The 24,811-nt window shown below is 43.3% G+C and overlaps 1 protein-coding gene across 4 annotated transcripts in view; it reads left to right on the top strand.

Annotated features, from left to right (window-relative positions):
- The window catches only part of PTPRG (protein tyrosine phosphatase receptor type G), a 538,165-nt gene that overhangs the window by 416,636 nt on the left and 96,718 nt on the right, over nucleotides 1-24,811 (top strand). For all 4 annotated transcript variants that reach the window (XM_028719555.2, XM_077925092.1, XM_077925090.1 and 1 more), the window contains exons 7-8: nucleotides 3,012-3,169; nucleotides 6,976-7,168. In XM_028719555.2, the coding sequence (XP_028575388.2) occupies nucleotides 3,012-3,169; nucleotides 6,976-7,168 (351 nt within the window). The remainder of the gene's footprint in view (nucleotides 1-3,011; nucleotides 3,170-6,975; nucleotides 7,169-24,811) is intronic.

Here is a 24,811-nt window from a genome sequence, read left to right as displayed (position 1 = left end):
TTTCTTCTGGGTTTTCCAAAATGTAGATTTTAGCAAAGTTGATGAACGTCAGCAGATTTCACTTTGCTGACTAAAGTGCTTATCTGAAAATGAAATTACGTCCCTTTTCCTCTAAGGTGTGGTCTGTAGAATCTAAGAAGAGGAGTGTAACACATTAATCCCCAAACTGGTGGCAGTATGTTTCATGTGGAGTTTGTGAGCTGTTTTAATTTAAAGGGGCCTTGCCCAATTTTGTAAGTGTCAGCTCCAAGATAAGATTTGATGGTAGTATTTGCAGTGGAGTCCTTGTAGTCCAAGGATTGTGGTGGCATGACCTCAGGCCAAGGATGTGGCTGTATGATGAGCCTATAGGTTCGACCTGCTCCAGAGGAAGCTCTTTGTGGAAGTAATGTAAGCAGGGAGGGTTATCAGGAGCCTGCATTGCAGATGACATCTTTCAACAATTCACCCTTATCCCCCGATTGTGGGGTGTCATGTGTGTGTGGAAATAACATAACAAAGCACCTTGCTCACAAATTCTGTAGATTAGAGAAGCCACAGAAGAGAGATACTTTTCCATCCTTTCTCCCTTTGGCTATAACAAGGCTGTAACTAGCATCTCTCTCTACCTTGCTTGGCAGACCTGAATAAGTCTCTCCTCCTCTGAAGGCTGTACAAATTCTGCAGTTTGCTGAAGAACAAAATGGCTGCTCAAGCCATGATGTTTCCCTCCTCCTTCCTGTAACATGACTTGCCAGGCCCAGGCAGCCCTTTAAACATCCGTGTTTGTGAGCTGCTTCTTCTTCATGCTCTGTGTGGTCTTTTCTCAACGCTGAGAGAAGAATATCCTGTAGCCAGGTTGCATGCAGTCTACCTGTATGTCTCTCATAGATCTCAGTGCATCTGAAACCCTCACCTTCACCCTCACCATGGCTGAGGACAGTGCTGTTTTTCTAGAAAAAGAGGCGCCAGAACTCACCAAGAGCATCTTCCTCATTTTCTTAGAATGGCCAATGGTGCCCACCTGAGAGGTGCCGGTACTGAGTTCTGGTGGGTTCCAGCCGAAAACAAGTCCTGGCTGAGGCGACCTCTTTATTTGCCAGCTCTGAGAAGAGGAGGGTGTGAAACTTAAGAGATTTCTTTTCTAAGAGTTCTAACACTAACTGTTGTCATGTCAGTTGTGCGTGGCCCACTCCAGCACCAAAACCTGTGAATTATCATTTGCTATCGTGGGTAAGGTCTTTGTGTTGCCTTATGTTCCTTAAAGCTGCTCATATTATTTCCTAAAGTTAAAGAAAAAGGCAGGTAGGAAGGAAAGGTGAATCTGATACCCCTGTTTTCATGATGAGGGATGGACACCGTAATATTTCATGGACTTCATACCACACTTGACAGCATGTTTTCTATGAAGTAAGTCCCTCTGCATTTAATGAGGCTTGCTCGAGTGTAGGTGGGTATAGGCCCTCACATTGTTTTCTTTTCCCTTTAATATTGGAATGTTTTCAAAGCATCCTCCAAATTCTTACAGTCATAGAGGAATGTTTGACAAAGGTATGGCAGGACTGCTGAAAGGTAGCCCAAAAAGATTGGTTGTGTTTATTCGTTTGTTGTTCCCTCAGTTGCTATATATATTTTTTATATCTGCGCATTTCAAATGGGTTCACCCCTGTTTGTCACATTTGAGTTGTTTCACTTGTAACAGGAAGGTTGTTTCAGAGGAATAATTTTTCAGCATATGTGCAACTGATCTACCAGTTCTAGCTGGGCACGCACCAAGTTTGTGAAAACAGTATGTATATTATGTTAATTACTTGCACTTGAAATATGCAATTTGGTGCGACTTCTGGCTTGTGATACATATCTGATGTAGAAATATCGTTCCAGTGCTGAACAAGTTGCTCACCTCTGCTCCACATGAAATAAATCATATTTGGCACTTGCTTTAGCTATCAGTCTAGTCCAGCTGATGAAGATTTGATCTGGACTTGGCAGACCTGATCTGAATACCAAACACACTGAATTTATAGTCACACTCTCTGAGCCGTACTTGTCAGGGTGGATGAACTGACCATTATAGAAAATGGTTTGCATGCTAAAGGGGTTAGAAAGATGTTAGAATTTTGGCAAATATGACACCTGGTGGAATCAAGTGTCTAGAGTGCCAAGAGGTCTGAATTCAAATCCATGTTCAATTCATGAATCCATTGGGCCATCTTGAACAGAGAACGGCCTTGCCGTCTATTTCTTATATAAATATTGGGCAGTCCCACTGGGGGAGGAGAGCTGTATGAAGAGTCTGTCTATGTAACATACTTTAAAATGTTAAGAATACTAAAGAGTGTGGAACATTTGAGATCTTCTAACATTTTTGTGTAGAATCATAAAATCATAGAATTGTAGATGTGGAAGGAACCCCAAAGGTCAATAAAGCCAACCCCCCTTAATGCAGAAGTCTCACCTAAATCATACATTACAAGTGGCCATCCAACCTCTGCTTGAAAGCCTCCAGAGAAGGAAAGTCCACCACCTCTGGCAGAAGTCTGTTCCACTGCTGAACAGCGTTTACTGCCCAGCATTGGCTAGATCCTGATTTGGCTTGGAGAGCTACACTGGGAAAGGGTGGAGTGAGTAAGGCATCAATACACACATCAGCAACGGGTTCTGCAAGGTTCTGCAGCTGCCCAAGGATGCCGGTTCCTGATGCTGGTCCTAAGTGTGCCAATGCACTAAGAATGAAAGAAGAATCTGCTGGATCAAGCCAAAGGCCCATTTGGTCCAGCATCCTGTTATCACAGTGGCCAATCAGGAGAAGCCTGCAAGCACTTTCTCCATTTGTGATATTCAGAGACTTGTCGCCTCCCACAGAGGAAGTAGAACCAAGCCATCGTGGCTAGTAGCCCATGTGTTTAAGGAGCTTTCTTTAAGTAGCAGGAAACCAAAATCACAGGAGGCGTGTAAAATAGATTCTGACTAATTCGTGTTGCCCATCACTTTAAAGTCACACCATTTTGCTTCTGCTTTTATTTTTACAGAGAAAGAGACCTTCTTGGACCCTTTCGTCTTGAGGGAAGTCCTGCCAGCATCTCTGGGAAGTTATTATCGGTATACAGGGTCACTGACCACCCCTCCGTGCAGTGAGATTGTGGAATGGATTGTTTTTCGCATGCCTGTTCCTATCTCTTATCGCCAGGTAGGTTTGAATCCACAAAGAGTTTGCCTGGTTCATTGTTTTTTTTACTCCTTGCTCTTTTCCACCCAGTCCCTGATACTTAAGCTGCATCTAGATTTCCGATCCTTTTCATTTTGGGCATGGCCCATAAAATTGAATTTTTAGGAGGAGGAATGCACACAAAAATATTGTTGATGGAAAAGGAAGTTGGCTAATTTTGTTTTATTGTTCTCTGAGCATGAGCCGCTCGACACGAGAAGATAATAGAACATGACATTCTATTTCCTTCCAAATGATCTTAGCTATTATCATTCTGTTCAGATACATTTGAACTGTGGTCTAAATATTTACACAGAATCCTTTCTTCTTTCACTCTCTTCATGTTTCTTCCGTGACACTCAGCTAAGTACACAGACACAGATTTAGTAGTTTGGGCTAATTACGGAAGGAAAGTAATGCTTTAGTTAATTTACCAACTTTGTCTGTTGTTGTTTTTACAACATCACAAAGCTGCCATTAGTGTGCCTCTGGAACGAGAACCTCAAAATGAATGCATAGGAGGCCTTGCTGTAGATCAAGGCAGTGAGTGGCATTTTCATTGAGAGACATCCCTGAGTAATAACGTGGAAATATGCAGCTAAATGTTTAACAATTAAAAAGGCTTTGACATTTAAAACCTTTGTTTTCAAAATGTCTCCTTGCTAAAGTCTACCCTGCCTTTTATTTGCTTGTGTTAATACACCTCATTGCAACAGAGGCATCTGAGAGGGAACTGCTCATGTAAAAAGTCACTTGATCTTACCGAATGAATGAGTGTAAATATTCAATAGCTCCCCCTTGACAGAGGTAGATAAACGCAACAAGCCAACAGTGAAGTCCATTGCTTCTCAGTTGTTTTACTCAGAGGACACTCCAAATCATTTACCTTTTCCCAGTTTTTTTGCCCTAACCTGTCTCCAGAATCCATGGCTGTCAAGAAATGGATTAGATCTAATCAACAGGTGTATTTTCTGTTTGGTGCTGGAGTTCAGAGTTTTGGATACTGGGCATTTTTGATCACTTCTAAAACTGAATAATCTTGTGCTGCCTGTATAGATGAACACCAGTTTCAATCTACTCATGCTCATATTAAATGCCAGCAAACTTTGGCTTCTGTATCACCAGTGAGTCAAAGCTATAACAATTCAGTAGCTCAGTTCATAAATGTCATATAATCTGCTAGACCCCACCAACCCTTGTCAAATAATCTCTGTTTAATTTGGGAAGTATACAGATAGTAAAACATAGGTAGCAAAAGGTCTAAGCTGCCACATAGTGGGCATTTTGGAGACTCATAGATATACTATTTGCTCCACCACCATCCCACTTTGCTAAGTCAATAGGTGAGATGAATAGGGGAAGGAATAATAATAATAATAATAATAATAATAATAATAATAATAATAATAATTTTATTATTCATACCCCACCCATCTGGGTGGCTTACAGAATATATAAAACATAATAAAGCATCAGACGTTAAAAACTTCCCGATACAGGGCTGCCTTCAGATGTCTTCTAAAAGTTGTATAGTTCTTTATCTCCTTGACATCTGAAGGGAAGGTGTTCCACAGGGAGGGTGCCACTACCGAGAAAGCCCTTAGTAGATTAACATATATTTAAAAATAAATAAATCCTGAGTTTGTCCCTTGTAGCATATATCTCAAAGCGTGTTTCTCTCGTTATGATGAACTCATCATTTTTAATCTACTTGTACTTTTCAAAGCTGCATTCATAAGATTTTTAGTAGCTTTCAGCTGCCTGGCTTAAGTTGAGATCACTAAAGGCTTGGCGTTCTTCTTTGGAGAGAGCACTCCACAACTGGGGTACCATCTCCATATACCCTCTCTTTTATGGGAACAAATCACCCCACTCCAGAGCAGGAGGTACATAAAGAAGGACACCAGCTAAGTATCTTAACTTCCTGGCAGGTTGGTATGGCAGAAGATGTTCCTTCAAGTTCTCCACCTCCAAGCCTTTTAGCTAATATGCAGCTGTCCCATTTTCATACCTTACTTTCCTGGCTACTACAATGAGTCCCTCTTCTCATAATCTAAAACTGATTGAAGCATTATTCAGGGAACTCACAGAGCCCAGCCTTACTAGCTGCAGCCAGGAATACATCTTTGCTTGAAAAATGTAAGCTGCTGCCACTGTTATTATTCATTCCATTAGTTTTCCTCTGAATTTTTTTTTCCATATTCACCACAGCCCACTTCAGGAAAGTGTTTACACACTTTTATACCTCTGTGGGTTACAGGTTGTCGGCGTTTTAATGAAATGTTTGACTTGACAGAGTTTGCCAACGCAAATACATAAAAATGCAGTCTACATATGCAATCGCATTATACATCCTGGAAAATATATTGCCATTTTTATAGGTTGGTTCTGGAAATGTATTAGAAACAAATATGGTTTGATCTTGAACAACCTGGTGCTTTCAAGGGCCTGGACATTTTGGGTGAAAATCAAAATTGCTTCATCAGTTTCACTCATGAAGGTAGTTCTTCAAGCAATGGAAAATAAATGAATTTTTAAAGTGTTTGTCAAAAACAATTTGCAAGCTTGGTGTGTGTGTGTGTGTGTGTGTGTGTGTGCGTGCACACACATACACACATGCTTTTCACTGCACATGGCCTTCTTTTGCCCAGTTTTCTATGACTTGTAATTGGACCTAAGTGCAGACGATCTTTTCTCTTAGAGTACTTTAGAGATGAAAACTGGCGCTGCAAAGAGCTGTGTCAGACATGTGGTTCAGTGCCTTTGCCAGCTTGAGGCTCTTGTTGCTTTGGATTATTATTACCCTAAGGTCCCAGGGTGGGTTACGACAGCTAAAAGACAATATTAAAAAACAGTTTAAAACCACTTATAGTCTAAGAAATAAGTTGGGTCCTAAAAATATACATCTCACATGTGAAAAGCCAAGGTAAAGAAGTGCATCTTCTCCATCTTCCGAAAACTGTGTTATGAAGTTACGCTATGCACCTCTGTGGTGAGGGAGTTCCACAACTTACAACTCCAGCACAACCTCCTGGCTGGCTGATGCTGATGAGAGTTGTCATCCAAAACAGCTGGAGGGCACCAGGTTGGCAAACGCTGAAGTGGAGCATCAGGGAGCTTGAAAGGAGCAAGATCCATTTCCAGCTTTGCTCCTATCTTTAGAGCAGTAATCGTCCCCCTCAATCCCTCTTTTTAGCCCCTTCCTCATTCTGTCCATCTAGCGCTAAGTTTGTTATCTCTGTGTGGCAGGGCCAAGCTTTTATAGTATCTACAGCTTGCAGCACAATAGGTCCCTCTACTCTAGCAACCGCTGGCCCTTCTAGATACTGCTGTAAACACAAATAATGGAAAGATGGAATGGCTGTGTGCTGAGCTGTGATTTGTGTATTGAATGTGTGCCCCTCTTCTGCAGGATAATAGTAAAACACACATACACAATGCCTTATAAAACAAAAGAGGGGGCTGTATATATCTGTAAGTACATACAGTACAGAGAGGCTAGGAAAGAATATTTTTTCTTGCCTCCTCCAGACACTAACTTTGTAGAGGGTTTCTAAAGTGTTTGCTCGCTTGGCAGGCTAAAAATGGGGCTAGATAAAGCTGTTGGCAGTGATTTCAGCGGGCAGCCTGGTTTCCTGTTTGATTTATCAGTCTTGGCATCAGTACTTCCTGCCATTTTGCATTCTTATCAGCTGCCCAGATTTTGCCACATTGGTTTTCCCCCCCTAATTAATGCCCCCCTTCCCCCCTCCTTTTTCTTTCCCTTCATGCTGGTTTGCTACATTCAGCTGGAAGCGTTCTATTCCATATTTACCACGGAACAGCAAGACCACGTCAAGTCTGTGGAATACCTGAGGAATAACTTCCGGCCTCAGCAGAGCCTCAACAACAGGGTAGTTTCCAAGTCTGCTGTGAAGGACGCTTGGAGCCAAATTACAACCAGCAGCTTCGAAAACCCACTTGGCACGGAAGCCTCCAAAGGTACAATGTGGTACACCATTTAAAACAAGGGGAAATGTTGTGCCTTTAGCTCTTTGGGGTTTTTTCTTCACACGAGCTATTCAGGGCTGCATAAATATACTGTTGCACTTTTCTGCGAATATGTATTTGTTTAAAAAGCACATCTCCAACATGCCTGCCCTCCAGATGAACCACTGTTGTGAGCCCGTCAGACGTGTCCAGGAAATAAGACTTGTACTGCCACAATCTAAAGCAGGAGGTTAGGTTGAGGGTAGGGTATTAAGGAACCTCAGCAAGATGAGAGGCTCTCCCAGACCGTTGCATTAATAATCTGAATTATTGGACTTGGACACCACTCTCAGCAATGCTGTGACATTTCACGCTGCTTTGGTATATACAGAAGGATCTGCTGGTGAACCTAGCTCTTGATTTCACAGACAAAAATGTGATGTTCCTAACATGGGAGACTTGCGTCCCCCCATTTTATTTTATTTTAATAATTGTGATCTGATGGGATGCCAACTTTATCGGTCATAGACAAAGGTCATCACAGCTTAAAACAAACACAAGACAATCGTTCTGTTCCTGGGGTAGTAGTAGCTCCTGCCACTTCCAATGCGTACACTGATATTTCAGGCTTTACAGAGGGCCCACGTTTTGCTAAGCATTTATTTCCGTAAAAGTGCTGAAAAGCAGAAACCTTAAATGAAGCACACTTTCTGCTTAAGTTGCTTTTTAGATTTTCCATGTCTCTGGGATGCTGTCACACTGATCGTCCCGCTGGCTTCAGGAGGCAGTTTTGTTTCGTAATGAAAATTATTGAGGTTTCCTGAGGAATCCCTCATTTAATTAGCAAATCAATCAATGAATGAATTATATTGTTTCTCAAAGCTGCTGAAATTCAAAATCCCATAAAAGGTAGTATATTGTTGCTACAAAAAAAATTCCTTCCAGTAGCACCTTAAAGACCAACTAAGTTAGTTCTTGGTATGAGCTTTCGTGTGCATGCACACTTCTTCAGATACATTGTTATATTGTTAGGATATATTGTTGCTGTTATTATTCATTTCTCTACTGCTTTATAGTTTTAAGGGGGGGAAATCTCAAAGTGACTTACTGCATTAAAAGATCAAATAGAACAATCCAGAATAAAACATTCAAGCTAAAAGTGTACATTCAATGCAACACATTTAACAGGAAGCTAAAATATTATCTTAAAATATTTCAAAATAAAACGTTACAAAGGAGGTCGACTACAGAATGCACATTTAATGCAGCAAAGTGAACAAAAGAAAAACCCTAAACATTTCAAAAGAAAACACTACTAAAGGAAGTCAGATGTAAAATGCACATTTAAAGCAACATAGTTGGGAAGAAAATAAAATGTTACCATAAGCATTGAACCTATCTGCTGCTGTTACTGCCAATTCTGCCAATCATGGTGAGTGGCGGCTGTGGAAGCTCAGGCTCGATGACCTGGGTCTGGACTAAGAGTCAGCCAAGATGGCCTCTGGCCTCTTCAGCAGCCTCAGCTTTTGTAGCTGGAGTCACTGAGGGTCCTGTCTTTCCAGGCCAGGTGGAAAAAGGCCTACAAGGCAGGGAACAAGTCTTTCAGGACTCACAACCATGATGGTCCCTATTGATATACATAGCTCAATCTGCTATGTAGATAGATACACCTATCCTGTACTAACTCACGCACTTGCTGAGGCACATTGACCCAATGTATCATGGAACACACCCCATGTGAGGTCAGTATGCAAACTGGCCTCACATGCTTTGTGGCATGTCCTGAAAAGGCATGCAGCCTGCCTCATGGAGATCAGACATAAACAAAGCAAGCAGGCTCTGTGAGCCTTCCTTTCCCCCAGGGAACCCAGATAGCGAGGGGCTGTGGAGAGTTGTTATTCACTCCACATGCACCGACACGTACCTATGTGCACATAAACAAAGCTTTGGGGAAAGCGATCGAGATCACAAGTGAGCTGAAAAATATGGTTAATCAAAAAATGTAGCATGCTCAGGCCTAATAATGACACTCCGGTTATGAGTGTTTGGAGCCGGTGTTGTATCATTGTCAGGAAGCATTAATATTTATTGGCTGTGGGTTGCTCACCTCAGGGGCACTAATGAAAGGTAATAGCTTGCATTATAAGAAAGTGACAAAATGGGCTTCTTTTTGTTTTGAGAGCAGCCCCGGTGCCTTGGTAACATGTTGCACAGTATTTGAGAAGCTTTACCACTTGGGGTGAATGCCTGGATAGTGTTCATCTTGATCGATGGTGTGGAAATGATGAAACAGCCGTATCATCAAGTGCTCAGTGCTTCTGGCCACACTGCCTCCTTCTGGCTCCACACTCGTTTCCAGGCTGAAAACAGCTCTATAGTGCTAGGGGTGGTTACATCCATAAAGGGTTCAGAACAGGGCTGGGGACCCATGGTACACTAGATGCAGCAGTTCCCATCAGCCCCAGCCAGCAGGGCCAGTAGTCCAGGAGAATAGGAACTGCAGTTGAGGAAGGCCTATGTCAGGAGGACCATAGGTTCCCCAATCCCTGGCGTGGACAGAGTCCACATACAGCTACTGCAGTACTGAAATGATGCTCTTTCTCCAGATGAGAAGTGTGTGACAAACCCGGAACTTTTAAATCTGTGCTATGCTGCCTCATATTGAGGCACCGAGAGCTGTAGGTAGATGGTTCCTCAGGCTATGATACCTCCTCAGGCTCCAGAGTGACTCCACCCAGACTCTTCTGTGTCAGGCTAAGTCTTTGCCTGGGTAACAGTCAACATGGTTAGCATTGAAACTCGTATCTATAAGTGTTCCTCAATTACAGGTCTTCCTGTTTGCTTAGATCTTCCCTCAGATCCTTGTCCCAGGGGCTCAGGTCTGTTGTTTTCCATCTGTCCAGCTCTCTAAATCTGTATAATGCCCACCATCAGAGAAGAGGGTGGTGTTGCTACTGAAACGACCCATTTTCTCTTCTAACTTTAACGCACCAAAGAAGCAACTGTCATAGTGTCATAACTCTTCCCAGCCTGGGAATTTGCTGTGATGGATAAGGAGCTACGGAGGCTGCTTTTTGCAGGAGATGCTAATTATATGCCATTTATGGTTAAAATATGCTTGGGGTTAAAATATATTTGTGGTTAACATACGCTTGCCCAATACAGGAAGCCAATTTGCCAAGGGGTTGAGGTGAAGAAGTCTTACCCCAGTTTTTACCACATGCTAAAATGCATGGTAGGAGAGAAAAATCCCACCGTGTGTCCATTAATCCATTTGACAAAGCAGAGGCATGTTAGACATCTTTGCCACTTGGTAAGCTCATCATCTGTACTTCATTGCTGAGCATGGATGTGAACTTGGGTCTCCACAATGCTGATCCTTTAAACCAAAACTACTGATTTGCATCATAAAGTGCCTGGTCAAAGGCTCTTGAAATCTTGGACGAGGTGCATCACATTGATTCATATTCTCCATGCATAGAACATTAAGTAGCTGACTGATTCCATTCTGGGCAAAGGTGTCTCTGAGGTCTGATTCACACAAAATGTTTTTGCATGGTTTATGTCATTGACCCAACTGAATTACTACAGTGATACTGTGACATTTATAGTCGCAAGCACAGCACATGTAGCTTCCCATGTGATTTGTGTGGCTCTGCCTAAACTAGGAAACTTTCTGCAGCGCATATTCTGTTTATTTTATATTTATCTTATTTTATAGCTTTCTGTCCCAGCCTTCCTCCAAAATGAAGCACAGGGTATTTCCCCCCCAGTCTTCAGAAGAAAAAGGCCCCCAGAGCAGCTTGCCAAATGTCACCGATAAGACAGCCCCTGCCCCCAAGCTTATCATCTTAAAGACACAACACAAAAGGAAAAGAGGTTGTGGGGGAAGGAGGGGAGGTATAGCAAACTTGGGTACTGTTTCTTAGCTACATAACTCTTGTCATGAGCAACTGGAATTAAAAGATTTCAAAGAGAGGATCCTAAAGTTGCAGTTCTCCCTGCACAGTTGAAGGAGAGGCCCTGCAGTTCCATCATTCTCCCTGTCTTATATTAGAGCCACATGGAATGGCTTCTGTAGATGATGGTGCTAGAAGGATCTTCGGTAGGTAGCAGTGCTAGGCAAAAGTGCCTTAATGAACCCTTGGCAATCAGAATAAACAATACTGGGCTGGGTAGATCAATAGTCTGCATAAGGCAGATTCTTTGGTAATCTCAAACATATGCTGGAGATGTTTCACTAGTTATGTCTAATACAGGCTTCCTCAAACTTGGTCCTCCAGCTGTTTTTGGCCTACAACTCCCATGATCCCTAGCTAGCAGGACCAGTGGTCAGGGATGATGGGAATTGTAGTCTCAAAAACATCTGGAAGGCTGAGTTTGAGCAAGCCTGGTCTAGTACAACATGACAAAGATCACCATGTCAAAATGATCTGTGAATTCAGGTCGCCAAGACCAAATGGGAGCTAGGATTTGAGCCCAGATCTCCAGGTGTCTTGGCGACGGCTGTTGGCGTTTTGCTCCATCTTAGTGTTGGTTTCTGCTTTCCTTCACTGTGCAGCGAAAGGGCTTGTCACGAGACAGGTGTTTACATTCCACAGTCTGTACTGTTGGAGTTTCTCACGGGAAAGGGAGACTGGATGTGACGTACACTGGTTTCCTGTTTTTCACTGTGTGATTCTCTCCAAGCTGTCGAGGAGAGAGGATGCATTTTCTGCTCCGGCAGAGGCAAGATGTCTTTCTGTAATATACCAGCTTTGAACTGTAAATAAAGCAATATAGAGTATGTAGTACGTACTCCTCATCCTTCCGCTGGGCACGGAACTCTGCTTTACACCAACACGTGGTTATGGGCCCAGAAGTCGAATCGGAGTGCCGGCAAAGCATCGGAATGCAGAGGGACAGATCGGATTGGAATCTGCTCTGCGCGTAAACATGATTGATGAGGTATGTACTCCTGCTCCGGGCAGCCTGCCAGCTTCCAGTTAATGGCTTTATGGCTGGACTTTGAACTTTTAAAGCCGTTTTGCCGGGAATAGGCAAAAGGCTCCCAGGCACAAGTTACTATGCTGGGGAAATCGAAAGTAACTTTTAAAAGCGCTTTTGGACTAAAGCAGCTGCAGCAGTGACGCAGCAAGATTTAAAGCAGCATATATAACGCTGAAGGCTAATGCCAGAGTCATGATGGCCCTTCAGGATGCTTGTAGGATTCCTAAGCTCAACAAGAAAAATTATGCGGACTGGGTTTTGTATGCAGAGGCAATTCTGCGGAAAGAGGGTTTGTTTGAGGTGATTACAGAAACCCCCCCAGCTCCAGTTACAGATGCATGGAAAGCTAAGGATTCCAAAGCACGGGGAACTCTTACATTGATAGTATCCCCAGAAGAGCTCTGTCTATTGCGTGATAAGACCTCAGCCAGAGAAATTTGGGACTCTTTGAGAGAGGCTCACTTAAGGACAGAAGCTGGATCTACTATGTTTTACTTTAACAAGCTGCATAATATGGCTCTTGCTGAAGGTGGAGATGTGCGTTTACATCTGTTGGAGATGCAAAATCTGAGACATGAGCTGCAACAGAGAGGACTCAACTTTCCAGAGGCTGTGTATTCTTTCATGATACTACAATCTTTGGGTTCAGGTTGGGAGTCTGTTGCAACCCAGATTGCTGTGCAGCCAACAGCTCAGCTGACAGTGGACTATGTTACTGCCGTGGTGTTAAATGAAGCAGATCGCCGGGGTGCTAGCTGCATGGGCAAGGGGGAGTCTTCACAGACGTCGTCCCATAGTGCAGTGGAACCACCAGATGGCGCCAAAGCTTTGAAGGCAGTGAAATGCTACTCATGTGGACGTCTAGGCCATATGAAGAGGGAATGCAGATATCCCAAGGCCAAGACAGAGCAGCGCAGCGAAAGCTCATCGCGTGGAAAAGGCCGAGGCAAAGGCAAAGGTCCGGTGTCTAGGACAACGCAGCACAAGGCTATGGTTTCACGCTTCACTCCAAAGGTTGCAGAGGTCCAGAAGACGTCTAGATCTTTCTTCGTTGTTGATTCAGCGGCAACCCACCACATGTGCAATGATAAGAGACTGTTTGTGTCTTTTACACCGCAGGAAGGTGCGATTCACCAGGCGGATGACCACACTATTCCTAGTAAAGGCTACGGAACTGTTGTTCTTCAGAGTTTGGACTTATCGATACAGAATGTCCTTTACGTGCCAGATTCCAAACATAATCTTCTCAGCGTTGGACAGCTAATTGAGCGGAACATTGACGTGTCCTTCAAGAACAAGAAGTGCATCATCACAAAGAAAAATGACTATGAATTGCATGCTGAATATGTTGATCGTTTGTTTGTTTTGTATTATGATGATGTTGTGCAGGATGACACTTGTTGCATTGCAGGTTCTAACAAAAGTTTGCATGCAGAATGTATTCATGATTTTCATCGAAAATTTGGTCATTTGCATTTTGAGGCAGTATCTAAAATGCCTGCCTTGGTTGAAGGTATGACTATTAAACCCTGCAGGTACCACATGAAGTGCAAAGCATGCGCAGCAAACAAGGTGAAAATGGCTGCGAAAGGTAAGGTGTCTAGTAGGCAAGCTACGGAACCATACCAGGTTGTTCATGCTGATTTGGTTGGACCACTATCGCCCTCTTTGGGTGGAAATAGGTACTTCATGGTTCTGGTTGACGCATTTTCTAGATATATTTTTGTGTACAATCTCAAGCAGAAATCAGAGGCTTTTCCTAGGTTCAAGGAATTCTGTGCTTGGTTGGAAAATGTGCATGGTAAGAAGATAAAGACTCTTTTCAGTGATCGCGGGGGAGAATTCACTTCTCAGCAGTTTGAAGCTTTTCTGACTAAGAAAGGAATTCAACACGATTTGTCTAGTCCTCGCTCGCCATGGCAGAATGGACTTGCGGAACGGGCAAATCAGACATTGCTTCAAGGGTTAAAAACCTTGCTGCATGATGCCAATCTTCCAGAGAGTTATTGGGCCGAATCTCTCTCGTGTTTTGTTTACAGTTACAATCGCAGGTTATCTTCAGCGATTGGTTGTACCCCCTATGAGAAGATGTTTGGCAAGAAGCCATACATCAAACACATGAAAATATTTGGTTCTGACATGTGGGTTCATTCACCACAAAACTCCAAGTTAGACAAGCGTGGATTGCATGGTATCTTTCTAGGTTATCAGAAAGGGTCTTACAGAATAATGATGACTGACTCTAAGACAATTAAGCTCACGAGAAGTGTTGAGTACAATGCAAAGTGGGGGGAGAATGTGGGAATTTTCCAATGTTATCCTGATGACGGTGATGAGACTGAGGATAGTCAAAAGCAACCACAACAACCCACTGATGAAGGTTCTGAGTCTGAATCTGAAACTGAATCGGGTGATTCAGAGGATTTCAAGAGTGCGAAAGCCTCTATGCGACCCTCTGAAAGCTCTGATCAAGAATTGGAGGAACCATTGTTCACAATAGGTCGCTTTTCTCCTAAGAAGGAAGAGGAGAGTGTTGAAGACTTAAGGCTCATTCGTAGGTCACAGAGAGCCACAAAAGGCAGACCTCCAAAGAGATTTGCTGATGAGTTTGCTACGATAGCAGTAACAGCTGTTAAAAGCTCCAAGAAGGTATTTGAACCTTCAAGTTTCCAAGAAATCCAGGGTTTGGATTCAAAGGAAGCTGAGCCATGGTTAAATGCCATGAAGGCTGAGCTTGATTCCTTAGAAAGGAACAAAACATGGGAGCTAGTTCCAGTAGTTCCAGGAATGAAACTGCTTGGAAGCAAATGGGTCTTCAAAGCGAAGACAGATCAAAATGGCAAGATAGTCAGACACAAAGCCAGATTGGTAGCCAGAGGTTTTGCACAGGTACCAGGTGAAGACTATCACGAGACATACTCACCCACAGTGAGGTATGAAAGCATTAGGCTTATGCTCAAGCTAGCTGCAGAGCAAAATCTACACATTAGTCACCATGATATTAATACAGCTTTTCTGTACGGATCTCTAGATGAATCACTTTATATGCTTCCACCTGATGGCGTACAGGTAAAACAGGGATTTGTTTGTGCTCTGAAGAAATCCCTTTATGGTCTCAAACAAAGTGCACGGTGTTGGCACACAAAACTCACTGAAGTATTGTTTTCTCTAGGTTTTAAGCAAGGGAAAGCTGATCCATGTGTATTTGTCAAAGAGGAGGGGCAAAAGAAACTGTACTGTTTGTTTTATGTTGATGATTTATTATTCTTTTGGAAAGATGTCGCAATGTACAATAACGCCCTAGCTCAACTGAAAGAGCACTTTGACATGAAAGATCTTGGTGAGGTAAACAACTACCTATCTCTAGAAATAGAGAGAGATCAAGATGGTAACATTCTAGTACACCAGTCACGGAAAATTGCTGATGTGTTAAGCAAACTAAACCTGATGGATGCTAACCCCGTAGACACACCGATCACAACAGGTTATCAGGTAGATGACACTGAAGAAGCATTTTCTGACACTACACTGTACAGAAGTGTGCTAGGCAAGCTAAACTTCATTGCCAGATGTTCAAGACCAGACATTGCTGTTAGCTGTAATTTGCTAAGCAGACAAGTCAACAATCCTAGTGTCAAGGATTGGAAAGCTCTGAAACGCATAGCGCGGTATTTGAAAGGCACTATGCATTACAGACTGAGACTTAACAATCAGAAGTCTGGTGGTCTTGAGATATTTGCAGATGCAAGTTTTGGAAGTGACACTACAGACAGGAAAAGTACGTCTGGAGTTTGCTACATGTACAATCAGGGTCTGTTTGATTGGTCATGCAAGAAGCAAACAACAGTTAGCTTAAGTACTTGTGAAGCTGAACTGAATGCACTGTCTTATTCACTTAAGGATTGTGAATGGTTGATACAATTGTGCAAAGATATGAAAATTCCTGTCAAATGTCCAATCCAAGTTTACCAGGACAACAAAGCATGTTTGGCTTTGCTGAAGTCTGAAGGTTGTAAGCAAAGCACGAAACACTTGCAATTAAAGTTGCAGCATGCTAGGGAATGTATTCAGAAGGGACTCGTAATGGTGTCCTATATGCCAGGTAATGAAATTCCTGCTGATGTATTGTCCAAGGTTGTATCAAGGGATCAACACTGTACCTATGTGCAGAAGTTGGGTTTGTACTGATATTGTACGAACACGCTGCCCAGTGATGTTCACAGAAAGGGGGAGGATGTTGGTTTCTGCTTTCCTTCACTGTGCAGCGAAAGGGCTTGTCACGAGACAGGTGTTTACATTCCACAGTCTGTACTGTTGGAGTTTCTCACGGGAAAGGGAGACTGGATGTGACGTACACTGGTTTCCTGTTTTTCACTGTGTGATTCTCTCCAAGCTGTCGAGGAGAGAGGATGCATTTTCTGCTCCGGCAGAGGCAAGATGTCTTTCTGTAATATACCAGCTTTGAACTGTAAATAAAGCAATATAGAGTATGTAGTACGTACTCCTCATCCTTCCGCTGGGCACGGAACTCTGCTTTACACCAACACTTAGACTGAGCAGCTATTTGAGCTCTTCACCCCTATGCCTTGTGAATTATGCCAGCGCAGATTTCTGTCCTCTCTCTGCCCACCAGTAGTGGACTGGCAGAGCTGTTATATGAAACCACACACTCTGGAATAGTTCTGTTTCCTGGGTGGCTGGGCGATTTCTCCCAGGGACACCCCTATTCTGTCCTTTAGTGGGGCACATGGGGTGATGATTGCTCCTTTCAGGCCAGCTTGTCCTTGAGTGGCTGCTTGTGGTTAAGACACTGTCTGCAGTGACAAATGGGATGCAGTTCTCTCAGGCTTGGTTGGCGTGCTAAGTGGACAACAAGCTCTAGGTGCATTTTTGCAAACTTGGAGAAAAGAAATACGCTCTCCCAGGGTTTCCAGTCTGAAATGAATTGTCATGCCTCCCTCTGAAGGTGACAGGGCTGGCTTGTATTTGTTGCTGAGAGACAGCAATGTGACTCTCCTGCAGCCTTTGCCTCAGCAAAGGTGAGGGAGGAAACGAAATGGCTGATCTGCTGCACATCCCGAGCTGCTGACATATAAATGAAATGACTTGAAGTCAAAATCCATGAGCAGAAGAAGCTCAGCTTGTTTATTCAACTCCTAACATCACTACATCCCTCTGTGGTGTCATCCATTCACAAAAGCACTGCGGACATAGATTATTATTTTTTTACTGGCAAACAAAAATAGAAGAGCTTTGGTCACACGCTGACTAACATCCTTGTTGATGGTGTCAGAGAATAACAGCAAAAGTATCAGAGTGCATTTGCACTGGTGTGTGTGTGTGTGTGTGTGTGTGTGTGTGTGTGTGTGTGTGTAGAAACTGCACTTGTTGTTTCTGGGATTGAGCACCCCGTTCTCACAGTGGCCATCCAGTGCCTGTGGAAACTGGCTAGCAGGATCTGAGCACAAGAGCCCTTTCCCCTCCTGTGGCTTCCAGCAACTGGTGTTCAGAAGCATCACTGCCTCCGACAGTGGAAGCAGTGCAAAGCCGTAACGTTTTTTTAGCACTCCCTGTTCAGATTTCACCTAAGTCATGAACTCACTGCATGCCCTTAGGCCCTGGAGAGCTGCAACCGGTCAGAGCAGAACAGTCTTCCCCAAACTAGTCCACTCCAGATATCATTGGACTACTGCAACTCCCGTGTCCGACTGGGGATGATGGGAGTTGTAGTCCAACAACATCTGGAAAGCACTAGGTTGAGGAAGGTTGGAGCAGACAGTGCTGATCTCAATGGATCAATAGTCTATGAGACAGCTTCCTATGTTTTGGATGTCTGCTTTTCTGAAGCATTTATTCATGTCTCTTGTGGAAGTACCCTTATCATTTGTGACCTGTACCAGATCCGGATTCTTATCTTCCTGCCCTTTTTCTGAACTCTTTCAAGTACTCCATGCTCCAGCCAAGATCCTTGCCTCCTTCCCAGCCTCCTAGTTCCCTTAGTCTTGGTCCAATTGCACCCTTATCTTTCCCCACAACTGAGTCGCCGCTTTCTGTTCTCGCATGTCTGGAGATAGGAATTCTGGTTTGGCGAGACAGTGTTTTCATTCAGACTTGGAATATTCAGGAATATCTTTCACAGCAGATGAAATGCAGACCCACCTGCTTACATTTTTGCCGGAAGAAGTGATTTTGTCACCACTGTGCTACAGTTAACAAAGAAAGCTTAGCCCCTTCCCAGAGATAGTATGTCAACAGGTACAGGGATGGTGCTTAGCAGCCATTTCTGCTGTTTTGAATTGCTATGAGTTTGTATTGAATTTTATTACTTGTTGGATGAAATGATTTGTTTATTGCCTTATTTATATGCTGTTGTGGTTTTTATATGATTATAGTGATTATAATGTTGCTTTTTAATGTTATTGTTGTTATTGTGAGACGGTTTGAGCTTAGCATTGTTGTTGGAAAAGCAGCATATAGATATTCCAATCTGACCAATAAAAATCAAGAAGGCTATGAAAGGGTCCTTAGCAGTTTGATCAGTTGGTTTCCCAGACTTTTATGGTTCTTACTGTGAGTCTACAGTAAGCCTTTTTTTATTTTCCAGAGCATGTTGTTTTATTTTCTTTCTCCTGTCACTGTAAATCAAGACTGACTCTTAAAATTGTCAACAAGGTGAAAACGTGACTTCTTTGCAGCATTTTAGATCTGAAAGTGATGTGCAAATCTGATCTGGCAGTCAGAATAACCTGAACTTGTATATGATTTATTGATCCTGGACTGACAAGTAGTAAATAAAGCCACACATCCCATATTAAGTAATGGAGAATGGCCACAACCCACTTTAGTGCCATAGACTTTTATTTTCTTTTTATGGCACTACTCCAGAGTAAGTGGGCTGTGGATTACAGACAGGCACTCTTGCTTTTCAACATTTATTAGTGTCTGTCAATGAAACCAGCATAATGTTGCTCATAATAATGCCAGCAAATCATCACTGCACTGTCAGAGGTGTGATTCAACTCCAGGGCCAAGGTCTGGAGGTATTCCTGCTGTTGACCTAGATATCCCCAACAATGCATGCCCATCAGTGGGGAATCTAAATGCAAAACATAGTAGGTGCCCATAAACTGGCAGAAGCTAGGCGCCTCTAGGAATAAATGTCTGCAAAAGCAGCCCTTTCCTTCTGAAAATCAGAGAGTAATTTGCTCTGCACGTGAGGATTTGCGCTTTTGGAGGTGCTTTTGGGGAGCAGTGCCAGCTCCAGGTTTCCAGGGCTTTAAAAAGGTATTTTTTTTCTTTTTTAAGGTCTTGCCTTTAGAAATATAAGCAGGGCCTACTTGTTCTATCTTCCCAGTCTCAAATGTTTTGCAGCAAAAGGGACAATTTGGGGAGGATATAGACATGCAGTGAGGCATTCTTGTACTGCCTTGACAATTTATGGTTATTCAAATCCATTTTGTAGCAAAGGGGATTAGGGTCACACTGTAAACTTTGGTTGAGGCTGAGCTGTATCTAATTTGTGTACTTCCTTTAAGGCCTTTGCTCAGCTGGAAGTGAGGTGTTGGAGGGTTTGATGGATAGACACTCAAATTCAAGCAAACTGCTCCACCACAGCTGCATCTGGTCTGTGGAATAGAGTGGATACTTCAGTTTGAATTACAGTGGTACCTCGGGTTACATACGCTTCAGGTTACAGACTCCACTAACCCAGAAATATTACCTCAGGTTAAGAACTTTGCTTCAGGATGAGAACAGAAATCGTGCTCCGGTGGCGCAGCGGCAGCAGGAGGCCCCATTAGCTAAAGTGGTGCTTCAGGTTAAGAACAGTTTCAGGTTAAGAACAGACCTCCAGAACGAATTAAGTACTTAACCCGAGGTAGCACTGTATTAGACTCCTAAGAATCTCAAACCCTTTGCACACATCAGTTAAGGTGCATCATGAATGTGTAATGGGGGGGCAGCAAGATCGTGGCCCACCTGACCCTGGGGAGGGGGCAGCTCACTTAATTGGATTCAATGTATGGTGTGGTGGTGATGCCAAAAGTAAAGGTAAAGGTGACCCTTAGGTCCAGTCACGGACAACTTTGGGGTTGCGGCACTCATCTCGCTTTACTGGCCGAGGGAGCCGGCGTCCAGCTTCCGGGTCATGTGGGCAGCATGACTAAACCTCTTCTGGCGAAACCAGAGCAGCACACGGAAATGCTGTTCACCTTCCCACCAGAGCGGTAGCTATTTATCTACTTGCACTTTGATGTGCTTTCGAACTGCTAGGTGGGCAGGATCTGGGACTGAGTAACGGGAGCTCACCCGTCTTGGGGATTCGAACCGCCAACCTTCTGATCAGCAACCCTTCGCTCTGTGGTTTAGACCACAGCGCCACCTGCGTCCCTGATGCCCTATGTACACATACCTAATTGTGGCTGTTTCTTACTAAGCAAAATGAGGCATAAGAAGTGCAGGTTCTTGAGCCTTCACATGTTGGCATCTAAAGTGGAGAGGCAAACTAGACCCAGGGTGTCTTTAAAAGAAATAATATAAAAAAAATCACACACATATGATTGAGAATTAGGAATTCTTCATCCCTCTGTAGATCTTTTCCTTCAGTATCTCTGATTTAGGGTGATAAATTGTTGTTTATAGAAGTATATTTGTTATATCATTTCCAAAGCTTTGGGGCTCATTAACTGTGCTGTTGCAAGCTTCACAACACTTACCCGAGCGTCCCCCGAGGGGTCCTCTTGACATCAGAGTTCTCCGGCGCAGATGCCTGATTGCCTCCCCAAAGGTGCCAGATTGCCCTTCGCCAGAGCCTCGCATGGCGCTGCTTGTCACCCATGGGGATTTGCCTTCAAGTGCCACCTTTAATTGTGATCCTAGACTTAGTTAATGAACAGTTATAGTTTTACTACATTAGCACCTACCAAGTGGCGTTGACTCTAAATCGGCATCTGTGATATTTCTCAAGTATTCCACACAAATTCTCTCTTCTCCCCCTTCAGTATTTACATCCTCGTCACATGCTTCCTTTTCATAATGTACCTTGCATCGTGTTGGCACATCAGTAAGATTCTAATCACATCTTTCAGTGTGGTCCCTTTGGATTTTTCCATTATTATTATTATTATTATTATTATTATTATTATTATTATTATTAATTTTAAGGTACATCATGTGTGGATTTCAGATTTCTGCCACCTTGTCATCTATTTTTCCTTCTCACCATTTCCTTCATTGGTACAGTTTCATTGACGTGTCAACCTGAGAACAGGGCCTGGTGTCGTCATTTTCTATATATAGTTTTTTGTTAATTGCGTGACAGCTAAGTATCTTGTGTGATAATGCGCCCACATCTCTGCAAGTCTGTCTGTCCTTGTTCTCCTTCTAAATCACTTACCTCTGAAACTTGAGAGGTAAAAGGAAGCTACAATGTATGTGTACGAAATCTGTCAGCATTTCCTATAAGTACTACAGGTACTACAAAGGGGGAATTGGTAGCCATTGGTGACTTCGTGATACCAGCAGCCACTCTTATTTTTAAAACATAGCAAGTTCATGGTTAGCCCATTCTACAAAAAAGGTATGATACGTGTGTTAGTTGTGGTTTGCGTGCTATGGCTTATTGAACCTACCAAGGTACAAAAATGACAATAATTCACTTTGAATGGTTGGTGACCCTTTTCTGTGGCACTTAATGCCATTTTTGGACCTTCTTTTGAAAGAGACAAAAATTAGCTTATTTTGATACCAAAATAAGCCCAATTGGTTGAAAAATAAGCAAAACAGAGGTTTTTTTCTAAACTGATGCAGAAATTGCATTCACTTAAATTGCGCAGAAATCAGAATTTTGAAAAATTTCTCCTGCGCCCAATTTTGGACCCAAAAAATCTTTAACAATTAATCTGAGGTTATCTCATAGGTATCTACACATTAAAAAAATAGAAGAAAATCTGAGTCATGAGAGCACATGGCACCAGGTGATTCGGCGTTGAATGACCACCCCCAGTAATTTAACAAGGAGGAAAGATGTTTTTCTGTGGCGGAGTGTGTGCCTGGAAGATTTGTGTGAGAATGTCAGGTGGGCTGGCCACACCTACTTTTGTCCAAACCCACCTCTGGCAGGCAGCACACATCCCCGAAGCTTGGTGAAAGGTAAATATGGTCCTTAGGCCAAAAGAGGTTAGCCATCTCTGCCTTACAATAATGAAGAAATGCCTTCCATTAAGGGGAGTTTACTCTGGTGGCCAGTCACTCTCTTCCCTAAGCTTGGGAGTCCAGTCTTGTGGCCACATGTCTATGCACATGTGTGGTTGGTGGGCATATTGCTTGTAATTTAATAACAAAGATTCCCTCCCCTACCCATCCTCTAAAGGGACACAGGTGGCGCTGTGGTTTAAACCATTGAGCCTAGGGCTTGCCGATCGGAAGGTCGGCGGTTCAAATCCCTGCAAAGGGGTGAGCTCCCGTTGTTGGCAGTGAGATATTTTACTTTCTTGGGTTCCATGATCACTGCAGATGGCGACAGCAGTCACAAAATTAAAAGATGCCTGCTTCTTGGGAGAAAAGCAATGACAAACCTAGACAGAGTCTTAAAAAGCAGAGACATCACCTTGCCAACAAAGAAGGCTGATCGCCAAAGAATTGATGCTTTTGAATTATGGTGGTGGAGGAGTCCCATGGACTGCAAGATCAAACCTATCCATTCTGAAGGAAATCAGCCCTGAGTGCTCACTGGAAGGACAGATCCTGAAGCTGAGGCTCCAATACTTTGGCCACCTCCAATACTTTGGCCACCTCATGGGAAAGACCCTGGGAAAGATTGAGGGCACAAGAAGAAGGGGACGAGAGAGGACAATGAGATGGTTGGACAGTGTTCTCAAAGCTACCAACATGAGTTTGACAAACTGCGGGAGGCAGTGGAAGACAGGAGTGCCTGGCATGCTCTGGTCCATGGGGTCACGAAGAGTCGGACACGACTAAACGACTAAATAACAACATAGCAGGGATGGGGAACTTGTGGCCTTGCAGATGTTGTGGGCCTCCAACTCCTGTTAGAGCCAGCCAGCATGAGAAATGCTCAGAGCTGTTGGGAATTGTATTCCAGCAACATCGCAGGTTAGTCACTGCTACTCTGTAGGCCTCAGTTAGCAAGCTGTAATACCAAGAGTATATAGACATAGACATGAATAACAGGAAACTGAAAGTCTCTGGAAGAATGTCTTCATTCAGTTTCCAAATTCTTGTTTTATAGTGTGTCATATACAATGTGTTATAGCAGGTTGAGAAGGTCTGGATGTGACCCTTGCATGAAATATGAGCAAGATATTTCCCATAGTTATGGGAGCTACAAGAGGGAGAAGACCACCTGAGGTTCTTTTAAGCAGAACGTTTGTTTCAACAGTAGACACAATCTGTCATAGAGAACAAAACAGTGACAGATCCCAGTTTTTTAAAAGGGAAGAATTTGGATGGATTTCAAGAGAACCAAGAGAAAATCTTGAAGGGGGAAAAAGCAAACAGAAATGAAACTTGTGGACTGGCTTGGTGCATGTGCTATAAAAGCACGTGCATTTTTAAATGGCCTCTTTTAGCAACACCCTTTTGTTCCTCTTGCTCGTATTTCCTAATCCCCAAATGCAATCCAAATGTGTAAGTGCATTCAGTCACAATGTCGTTTTTTGTTTCCTATAGTTTGCCCGTTCCTAACCCCTCAGAGTAACTTACTGCTGTAGTAACTGTACTATAGCCGTAGTAAAAATAATTTACTGTTGCTGTTTTTGTTGTTGCTATTCCTGCTGTGGTGGTTGTTGTTGATGATGATAATGATGATGAGGTATCACCAAAGGGTGCAATCCCAGAACCTGTTAGGTCAGGGGTCAGCAAACTTTTTCAGCAGGGGGCCGGTCCACTGTCCCTCAGACCTTGTGGGGGGGACAGACTATATTTTTTTGGGGGGGGGAGGGAATGAACGAATTCCTATGCCCCACAAATAACCCAGAGATGCATTTTAAATAAAAGGACACATTCTACTCATGTAAAAACATGCTGATTCCCGGACTGTCCGCGGCCGGATTTAGAAGGCGATTGGGCCGGCTCCGGCCCCTGGGCCTTAGTTTGCCTACCCATGTGTTAGGTCAATGTTAACATTAGTGGAATTGATGTCCTTTACCTGTTGTTCTTGGGTTTGTTTGTTTTTTCATTTTGTTGATGACGCATGGAGGTGTAAATGGAGACAAGAACCTAATGGCGTATCAGCCCCCTGCCCCGCCACTCTGGGATCTCCTGCTCAAATTGTCTTCGTAAGCTGGCCTTGTGCTATGTAACAGCAGAGAAGAAATGCCCATAAACCAGGTTTCCACCATTCACCAATCCCTACCCTCCATAAGCAGCCTCAACTCACATTGTCTTTCTTTCCCATATCTGCAATGGAGCGATAGACTTCAGAGCAAGATCTTAACTCAGTGGTCGGGCTTCTGCCTTTCTCGTAGAAGGTCCCAGGTTCAGTATTCTGCATCTCCAAGTAGGACTGAGAGAGATTCCTGCCCCAAACCCTGGAGAGCCCCTGTCAACCAGTTTAGACAGTACTGAGCTAGATGGGTGGACCAGTGTTCTGACTCAATGTAAAGTGACTTCCTATTTTCCTAAACTCAGTTGCATGTTGTGTTACAG

This window comes from Podarcis muralis, chromosome 2, assembly GCF_964188315.1.
Source record: "Podarcis muralis chromosome 2, rPodMur119.hap1.1, whole genome shotgun sequence".
Taxonomy (NCBI): Eukaryota; Metazoa; Chordata; class Lepidosauria; order Squamata; family Lacertidae; genus Podarcis; species Podarcis muralis.
This window is presented reverse-complemented; position numbering and strand designations above follow the sequence as displayed.